At 47.5% G+C, this 10,420-nt stretch overlaps 1 protein-coding gene across 1 annotated transcript; it reads right to left on the bottom strand.

Annotated features, from left to right (window-relative positions):
* Window positions 1–6,316: 6,316 nt before the first annotated feature.
* Window positions 6,317–9,328, bottom strand: LOC143154641 (uncharacterized). Its single transcript, XM_076326612.1, has 4 exons — window positions 7,087–9,328; window positions 6,855–6,977; window positions 6,517–6,688; window positions 6,317–6,473 (listed from the first exon to the last, which is right to left on the bottom strand). Exons 1-4 carry the CDS (start codon window positions 9,326–9,328, stop codon window positions 6,317–6,319), a joined length of 2,694 nt encoding a protein of 897 aa, XP_076182727.1.
* Between the last annotated feature and the right edge of the window lie 1,092 nt (window positions 9,329–10,420).

Here is a 10,420-nt window from a genome sequence, read left to right as displayed (position 1 = left end):
GAATTTCTCCCCTAGGCCTTTGTAGTTATTGGTTTCGAGTATCAGACTTGCGAAAATTTTGATGGTTCCTTAACCATTCCTTAACTTCAAACTCCCATATCTCGCGAACGGATTGACGAACTCGAGAAATTCCTGTTGCATCTGAAAGAAGAAACTCGCCCGATTACAATGGTGTGTGTACTTTTCCCCTAGGCCATTCCAGTTTTTCGTTTCTAGCATCAGAATTGCGAAAATTTTGATGGTTTCTCAACCATTCCTTAACTTCAAACTCCCATACCTCTCGAACGGATTGACGAACTCGAAAAATTCCTGTTGCATCTGAAAGTAGAAACTCGCCCGATTACAAAGGTATGTGTATTTTTCCCCTAGGCCTTTGTAGTTATTGGTTTCGAGTATCAGACTTGCGAAAATTTTGTTGGTTTCTCAAACATTCCTTAACTTCAAACTCCCATATCTCGCGAACGGATTGACGAACTCGAGAAATTCCTGTTGCATCTGAAAGCAGAAACTCTCCCGATTACAACGCTAGGTGTATTTTTCACCTAGGCCATTGTAGTTATTGGTTTCGAGTATCAGACTTGCGAGAATTTTGATGGTTCCTCAACCATTCCTTAAATTCAAACTCCCATATCTCGCGAACGGATTGACGAACTCGAGAAATTCCTGTTGCATCTGAAAGTAGAAACTCGCCCGATTACAATGGTATGTGTACTTTTCCCGTAGGCCATTCCAGTTATTGGTTTCGAGTATCAGACATGCGAAAATTTTGATGGTTTTTCAACCATTCCTTAACTTCACACTCCCGTATCTCGCGAACGGATTGACGAACTCGAGAAATTCCTGTTGCATCTGAAAGTAGAAACTCGCCCCATTACAATGCTGTGTTTACTTTTCCCGTGGGCCATTCCAGTTATTGGTTTCGAGTATCACACTTGCGAAAATTTTGATGGTTTTTCAACCATTCCTTAATTTCAAACTCCCATATCTCGCGAACTGATTGCCGAACTCGAGAAATTCCTGTTGCGTCTGAAATTAGAAACTCGCCCGATTACTATGGTGTGTGTACTTTTCCCCTAGGCCATTCCAGTTTTTCGTTTCTAGCATCAGAATTGCGAAAATTTTGATGGTTTCTCAACCATTCCTTAACTTCAAACTCCCATACCTCTCGAACGGATTGACGAACTCGAAAAATTCCTGTTGCATCTGAAAGTAGAAACTCGCCCGATTACAAAGGTATGTGTATTTTTCCCCTAGGCCTTTGTAGTTATTGGTTTCGAGTATCAGACTTGCGAAAATTTTGTTGGTTTCTCAAACATTCCTTAACTTCAAACTCCCATATCTCGCGAACGGATTGACGAACTCGAGAAATTCCTGTTGCATCTGAAAGCAGAAACTCTCCCGATTACAACGCTAGGTGTATTTTTCCCCTAGGCCATTGTAGTTATTGGTTTCGAGTATCAGACTTGCGAGAATTTTGATGGTTCCTCAACCATTCCTTAAATTCAAACTCCCATATCTCGCGAACGGATTGACGAACTCGAGAAATTCCTGTTGCATCTGAAAGCAGAAACTCTCCCGATTACAACGCTATGTGTATTTTTCCCCTAGGCCATTGTAGTTATTGGTTTCGAGTATCAGACTTGCGAAAATTTAGATGGATTCTCAACCATTCCTTAACTTCAAACTCCCATATCTCGCGATCAGATTGACGAACTCGAGAAATTCCTGTTGCGTCTGAAAGTAGAAACTCGCCCGATTACTATGGTGTGTGTACTTTTCCCCTAGGCAATTCCAGTTTTTCGTTTCTAGCATCAGAATTGCGAAAATTTTGATGGTTTCTCAACCATTCGTTAACTTCAAACTCCCATATCTCTCGAACGGATTGACGACCTCGAAAAATTCCTGTTGCATCTGAAAGTAGAAACTCGCCCGATGACAAAGGTATGTGTATTTTTCCCCTAGGCCTTTGTAGTTATTGGTTTCGAGTATCAGACTTGCGAAAATTTTGTTGGTTTCTCAAACATTCCTTAACTTCAAACTCCTATACATCGCGAACGGATTGACGAACTGGAGAAATTCCTGTTGCAAATGAAAGTAGAAACGCGCCCGATTACAAAGGTATCTGTATTTCTCCCCTAGGCCTTTGTAGTTATTGGTTTCGAGTATCAGACTTGCGAAAATTTTGATGGTTTCTCTACCATTCCTTAACTTCAAACTCCCATATCTCTCAAACGGATTGACGAACTCGAAAAATACCTGTTGCATCTGAAAGTAGAAACTCGCCCGATTACAAAGGTATGTGTATTTTTCCCCTAGGCCTTTTTAGTTATTGGTTTCGAGTATCAGACTTGCGAAAATTTTGATGGTTCCTCAACCATTCCTTAACTTCAAACTCCCATATCTCGCGAAAGGATTGACGAACTCGAGAAATTCGTGTTGCGTCTGGAAGTAGAAACTCGCCCGATTACTATGGTGTGTGTACTTTTCCCATAGGCCATTCCAGTTTTTCGTTTCTAGCATCAGAATTGCGAAAATTTTGATGGTTTCTCAACCATTCCTTAACTTCAAACTCCCATATCTCGCGAACGGATTGAGAAATCCGAAAAATTTCTGTTGCATATGAAAGCAGAAACTCTCCCGATTACAACGGTATGTGTATTTTTCCCCTAGGTCATTGTAGTTATTGGTTTCGAGTATCAGACTTGCGAAAATTTTGATGGTTTCTCAACCATACCTTAATTTCAAACTCCCATATCTCTCGAACAGATTGACGAACTCGAGACATTCCTGTTGCATCCGAAACTAGAAACTCGCCCCATTACAATGGTGTGTGTACTTTTTCCCTAGACCATTCCAGTTATTGGTTTCGAGTATCAGACTTGCGAAAATTTTGATGGTTCCTCAACCATTCCTTAACTTCAAACTCCCATATCTCGCGAAAGGATTGACGAACTCGAGAAATTCGTGTTGCGTCTGGAAGTAGAAACTCGCCCGATTACTATGGTGTGTGTACTTTTCCCATAGGCCATTCCAGTTTTTCGTTTCTAGCATCACACTTGCGAAAAGTTTGATGGTTTCTCAACCATTCCTTAACTTCAAACTCCCATATCTCGCGAACGGATTGACGAACGCGAGAATTTCCTATTGCATCTGAAAGCAGAAACTCGCCCGATTACAACGGTATGTGTATTTTTGCCCTAGGCCATAGTAGTTATTGGTTTCGAGTATCAGACTTGCGAAAATTTTGATGGTTTCTCAACCATTCCTTAACTTCAAACTACGATACCTCGAGAACGGTTTGGCAAACTCGACAAATTCCTGTTGCATCTGAAAGTAGAAACTCGCCCAATTACAATGGTGTGTGTCCTTTTCCCCTAGGCCATTCCAGTTATTGGTTTCGAGTATCAGACCAGCGAAAATTTTGATGGTTCCTCAACCATTCCTTAACTTCAAACTCCCATATCTCGCGAAAGGACTGACGAACTCGAGAAATTCGTGTTGCGTCTGGAAGTAGAAACTCGCCCGATTACTATGGTGTGTGTACTTTTCCCATAGGCCATTCCAGTTTTTCGTTTCTAGCATCAGAATTGCGAAAATTTTGATGGTTTCTCAACCATTCCTTAACTTCAAACTCCCATATCTCGCGAACGGATTGAGAAATCCGAAAAATTTCTGTTGCATATGAAAGCAGAAACTCTCCCGATTACAACGGTATGTGTATTTTTCCCCTAGGTCATTGTAGTTATCGGTTTCGAGTATCAGACTTGCGAAAATTTTGATGGTTTCTCAACCATACCTTAATTTCAAACTCCCATATCTCTCGAACAGATTGACGAACTCGAGACATTCCTGTTGCATCCGAAACTAGAAACACGCCCCATTACAATGGTGTGTGTACTTTTTCCCTAGACCATTCCAGTTATTGGTTTCGAGTATCACACTTGCGAAAAGTTTGATGGTTTCTCAACCATTCCTTAACTTCAAACTCCCATATCTCGCGAACGGATTGACGAACGCGAGAATTTCCTATTGCATCTGAAAGCAGAAACTCGCCCGATTACAACGGTATGTGTATTTTTGCCCTAGGCCATAGTAGTTATTGGTTTCGAGTATCAGACTTGCGAAAATTTTGATGGTTTCTCAACCATTCCTTAACTTCAAACTACGATACCTCGAGAACGGTTTGGCAAACTCGACAAATTCCTGTTGCATCTGAAAGTAGAAACTCGCCCAATTACAATGGTGTGTGTCCTTTTCCCCTAGGCCATTCCAGTTATTGATTTCGAGTATCAGACCAGCGAAAATTTTGATGGTTCCTCAACCATTCCTTAACTTCAAACTCCCATATCTCGCGAAAGGATTGACGAACTCGAGAAATTCGTGTTGCGTCTGGAAGTAGAAACTCGCCCGATTACTATGGTGTGTGTACTTTTCCCATAGGCCATTCCAGTTTTTCGTTTCTAGCATCAGAATTGCGAAAATTTTGATGGTTTCTCAACCATTCCTTAACTTCAAACTCCCATATCTCGCGAACGGATTGAGAAATCCGAAAAATTTCTGTTGCATATGAAAGCAGAAACTCTCCCGATTACAACGGTATGTGTATTTTTCCCCTAGGTCATTGTAGTTATTGGTTTCGAGTATCAGACTTGCGAAAATTTTGATGGTTTTTCAACCATACCTTAATTTCAAACTCCCATATCTCTCGAACAGATTGACGAACTCGAGAAATTCCTGTTGCATCCGAAACTAGAAACTCGCCCCATTACAATGGTGTGTGTACTTTTCCCCTAGGCCATTCCAGTTTTTCGTTTCTAGCATCAGAATTGCAACAATTTTGATGGTTTCTCAACCATTCCTTAACTTCAAACTGCCATATTTCGCGAACGGATTGCCGAATCCGAAAAATTTCTGTTGCATCTGAAAGTAGAAACTCTCCCGATTACAATGCTATGTGTATTTTTCCCCTAGGCCATTTGTAGCTGCTCGTGGTAGATCTCGAGGATCTTTCGTGCATTGAATGTGTTTGCACGATGGGTGCCGACTATAGATGACTCGAAGGACCACCTTCCCGTTGGAAGGACTAACTGTTGTTGATCGTTGTCCACTAGGCTGGACCGATGGAGGTTGTAATGCCGCCTTCGAGGTCTCCGCCGCTTGCTGCTCTCACGTCCAGGGGGGTGTTGAGCGTTGTCCTCACACACGGCGCCTCACTGGATGCACAAGTCGGCTGCCGAACTTCCTCGAAGGTCCAAGATTCCGTGGAGGCTCGAGGGATTGCTGGTAATTCCCTCGAGGAGTGCAAGTTCTTTGTGGGAACTAACGCCGGAAGCTTCACACGTCAATCCGTGCGTTCAGGCCAAAACTCTAACCGTGATCTCTTAGCTGTACTCTGTACGCCTTGGTTGTAAGCTCTTGGCGATACTCTGTACACTCTAGTCGTCGACCCTTGGTTCTATTGTCTTGGTGGTATTCTGTGCAACTAATCTGAGATTTCTCGGGTCAGTGCAAACGTCGCCTCGGTTCGCCCTACTCCCTTGAATTAAGGGTGGGTGGCGACGAATGCCTGACCAATTACGACGGGTCCTAGTCCCGCCGAATCTAGGACATGCCCATCGCTATGGGGCTTAGGTGGGGGCGTCGCGACGTAGACAGGGTGTCCAAACCCCCGCAGGCCTGGGCTAAATTTTCCAGCATCTTGAATGATGCAACAAACGGCGCTAGGGCCTCGCGTGCCAGGCGATGCGGAGGGTCCCTGTCTAAGTGCCTGCAGTGGTTTATGACGGGAAATAGCTATCACTTGCTCCGTGCCTCGAGTCGAACAACAAATAAACTGACCTTCGGTGACAGGCCCGTGCCGTAGCCATGTGGACAATTTCTCTAACAAACTCGAAGCACGGTCCCGCCATAAACCGCAGCTGCAAGCCTCTACATACCGCCCACCTTGAACTACTCGAGTTCAACTAAATCAAAGTAACCTAATGCGACTTATGCTATATCGCCTATTGGTTATTGTTGCTAAACGACTAAAATACAGTTTTTAAACACACGCATCGCGATCAATTGACTGCGCATGCTCTTCTTCGCTTGACTGCGACTGAAGTCTCTTCTTCACTTGACTGCGACAGAAGTCTCTTCTTCACTTGACTGCGACAGAAGTCTCTTCTTCACTTGACTGCGACAGAAGTCTCTTCTTCCTGCGCCCTAGGCAGCACGCAAATCCTCGTGAGTGGTCTCGTCAATGATCCACTGGCCGTCCGAGGAGAGACCACTCGCGTGACGCCATCCTGACCGGGTTGCAGCTCCGAGCTGCGCCTCAGAGTTCACTTCCTTGGAGGCAGGTTGTCTTCCTTAATCGGGAACCCTCGTCCCGACCCTCGGGTGACTGCGTGTTCCAAGCCGCCATTTCTGTCGCTGCTGTAGTCCATTTAAATATTCCTGCTGCCATCGCTTCCAAAGATGGCGGAGCCTTGCTGCAACAGCTGAAATCTATTTAACCGATTAGGCCGAACACGCGTCATATCAACCTCGGCCAACGCCGTCAGTGCCTCTCCACTCAAGAAGTGCCCGGGAGTCAAAAGGATGCAAGTCCGACGGCTCGGGTGATAAAGGATGGGGTTAAGATATGCTTCAACCTGCGTGAGAATCGTGTATAATTCCTCGACGGTCAGTCTGTGGTTGCCCAGTCCTTATGCGCGCGAGACGTCAACAATAAAACCCAGGTGCGTCGCCTTGGCAGCAATAAATAGGCACAGGTAGGCCTTTCTCGAGGTGCGGAAACGTCCGCGGTCAATGACCAGAAAGGGTCCGGCATCGCCTACACCGCAGGTAGCGAAAACACGAACCGGACTCACCCGTGCGGCAGGCCGAATCCCCATTTGAGACTGTTCGCTGCTGGGATTTGCCTTTGAAGCACGTGACACAATCGCGCAACACCTTTCGAGTTGCGCGTCTAACGAATGTAAGCCAGTGTTTTTCTGTGGGGGACGCGAGGGTCTGTTACCATCCGGGCAACAGTCGCACAGGCTCGCGTCGAATCAACAAGCTAATTGTTTTTAGAAGAGTTATCCGCGACCTCGCGCATACCATTCGAGAGGCCCACGTCTTTGTTGCGTTCCCGAACGCGGGCAGATGGCCGCTCCGTATGCCTGTTCCGAAACGTCGGAGGACCCGCGCAACTCGGCGCCCAGACTGGGAGACGGCACACGCCGCAGGACACGCAACGCAGAGATTTCCCGTATCTCATCTCGGAAACGGTTCGCCTTTGCAGATTCACAAATCGTCGTTCTGCCTGAGCGCGAGACCCACCGAGTTCTTCGATTCGTTTATTGCGTGGCATCGCGACCACGAGCCGGCCATTTCTATTGCACGTCGCGTTCTCCTTAAAACGTTTCTCGGTGCGACCACTGTCGCTCACGCGCCCGCCGTTGTCGAACTTCTTTACCTTCCCGGAACGCGAAACCGCTGCCTCTAATTTCGCAGTGGTGATTGCGTGCAATCCGGAAGCAAGCTTGACTTTACCTTTCGAAACGGGCCACTGTAGGCTCCCACCTAGTACCCACCCGAGTCGTGTCTTTTGCCACAGAAGGTGGCTGGTTCCCACCCTTATCTGTCCGACACACAGGAGCTCCCAGAATAGGCCGGCGCCTATAAGTAGATCTACGTTCCCCGGGACTCCGAACTCTGGGTCAGCGGGCTTTATTCCGTAGGGTGTGGGAATGTTTGCCTTTTCCAACGGCATGTTGGGTAGCCTATCCGTGATTGATTTTATTACTAGGCACTCCAGGTTTGCCTTGAAGTTTCTACTACTGGATTCCATCTTTACCTGGGTAGTAGACCTGACGGTGCCTTTGACGCGCCCCAACGCGCCTACCATATATTCGAATGCCTGACACGGCAGGCCAGCCCGCTCGCAAAATTCCCTACTCACGAAGTTTGCTTGCGAACCCGAATCTAACAAAGCGCGACATTTGTACCTGTTCCCTCCTTTCCCTATGATGACGACGACCGCCGTGGAAAGGACGGTGTACTGGGTCCTGGGTTGTGCCGCGCTTGAGCTGTGAAATGACACGGTGGGAGGATCCGATTCTACCTCGCGTTCCTCGGGATCCGACTCCTCCTTATGTAATAAGGTGTGGTGCTTCTTATCACACTTTAGGCACGTTCTTCGTGTGCACGTTTTGACTCCATGACCGGGAGCCAAACAGTTGTAACACACTCGCGCCTGTTTTGCTATTGCACGCCGTTCAGAAACGGACATGGCTTTCCACTTTAAGCAATTGTTCAAGAAATGATCACCAGTGCACACTACGCATTTTCTAGCCTTACTAGCGACGTGCGACACTGGGGAGAACGTTCTATCCACTACTTCACGCGATTTCCTAATTACTGTCTTCGCGCTCGGTAAGGAACTTGGAATGTTACTCGCATCCTTATGAAGAAGGTATTGAGATCGTTGCTCAATGAATCCGACGAACTCGTGAAACGTGGGCAGCGTCTTCGAACCCATGGCTCGCCTCTCCCATTCATCACGGGAATCTACATCTAACCTTTTCGCGAGTGCCGCATTAACAACAGCATCAAGGTGGCCCGCGGGCTCCAACAGTGACCCGAGAGCACGCATGTTGTTAACTGCCCTATCCGCGAACTCACTGAGTGATTTACCATCCTGTCGCCTAGTCGGTTCGATCTCTAGGAGGGACTGAATATGATGGTTCACTAATAGCCTAGGGTCGTCGTATTTTTCCCTAAGCCGCGCCCAAGCTAATTCATAATTGGCTGCTGACACGCTAAATGACTCAATTGCTCGTGCCGCAGCACCCGATAACGAAGTCGTCAGGTAGTTGAAACGGTCGATAGCAGACAACTTGTCCGAACTGTGGACTAAGGAGAGAAAGGTGTCCCGAAACCGAATCCATTGCCCACAATCTCCGGTAAAGATTGGCAATTGTACGACAGGTAACTGCGCCGCCGGATGAGGATCGGACGGTACCTGTCTGTCGGAGGTGGCCGACGCCGTGCTAGGCGCCGCTTGACCGCGAACCTCTATTATTCGTTTTTCGGCGGCGACCATAATACTGTAGTATTTCTCCTCAAACTGCTCGCGCTCGTCTACCTGTGCTTCCGCTTGCGGGGTGTCCATTAAGGACGTGTCTATCTGCGATTGTATAGACTCAAATTTCTCGAGAAGGCACTGATTCGACTGAACGCGTTTTTCGAAAACGGCTAAATTTGCGCGAACATCTGCTGACTCGACAAACTTTCCGAAACTGGTCAACCTAGACTTCACATGCCTTCGTTCGAGAACAAGTGATTTTACGGACTCCATTTTTTACACGATCAACACACAGATTGAAACAATAAATGACTCACGGACAAGAGGAGTGGATTGGCGGCTTCAGGCGGCTTCCGTAGACCGTCCTGCAGAATACTCGTTGTTCGTGCTGTCCGGATCCTAGGGCTGATGCCGTCCTGGATGCTGCCCCCTTCGGTTGTCTCCTCGTCGCTGTGGTCCAAGTTTTGGGTGTAGCAACCCTCGATGATGCCCGTCGCTTGCTGCCTTCACGTCCAGGGGGGTGGTGAGCGTTGTCCTCACGCACAGCGCCTTACTGGATGCACAAGCCGACGTGCACGTTGCACGGAGCCCAAAATGCTTCGTGACTGTAGATTCCAGCCGACTGTCCGACTCGTACGGACACAGTGGCTGCTTTCTGGCTGGTCCTCTCTGAAGGACCGATGTTGCTGGATGATCCGGCTCAACACCAGGATGTAGCTGGATTATCCAGCTCGTCGGACCATAGGTCGCTGGTTCAGATCCGGCTCGTACGGACCAAAATGTAGCTGCTCGTGGTAGATCTCGAGGATCTTTCGAGCATTGAATGTGTTTGCACGATGGGTGCCGACTATAGATGACTCGAAGGACCACCTTCCCGTTGGAAGGACTAACTGTTGTTGATCGTTGTCCACTAGGCTGGACCGATGGAGGTTGTAATGCCGCCTTCGAGGTCTCCGCCGCTTGCTGCTCTCACGTCCAGGGGGGTGTTGAGCGTTGTCCTCACACACGGCGCCTCACTGGATGCACAAGACGGCTGCCGAACTTCCTCGAAGGTCCAAGATTCCGTGGAGGCTCGAGGGATTGCTGGTAATTCCCTCGAGGAGTGCAAGTTCTTTGTGGGAACTAACGCCGGAAGCTTCACACGTCAATCCGTGCGTTCAGGCCAAAACTCTAACCGTGATCTCTTAGCTGTACTCTGTACGCCTTGGTTGTAAGCCCTTGGCGATACTCTGTACACTCTAGTCGTCGACCCTTGGTTCTATTGTCTTGGTGGTATTCTGTGCAACTAATCTGAGATTTCTCGGGTCAGTGCAAACGTCGCCTCGGTTCGCCCTACTCCCTTGAATTAAGGGTGGGTGGCGACGA

Source organism: Ptiloglossa arizonensis, unplaced genomic scaffold, assembly GCF_051014685.1.
Source record: "Ptiloglossa arizonensis isolate GNS036 unplaced genomic scaffold, iyPtiAriz1_principal scaffold0264, whole genome shotgun sequence".
NCBI lineage: Eukaryota > Metazoa > Arthropoda > Insecta > Hymenoptera > Colletidae > Ptiloglossa > Ptiloglossa arizonensis.
This window is presented reverse-complemented; position numbering and strand designations above follow the sequence as displayed.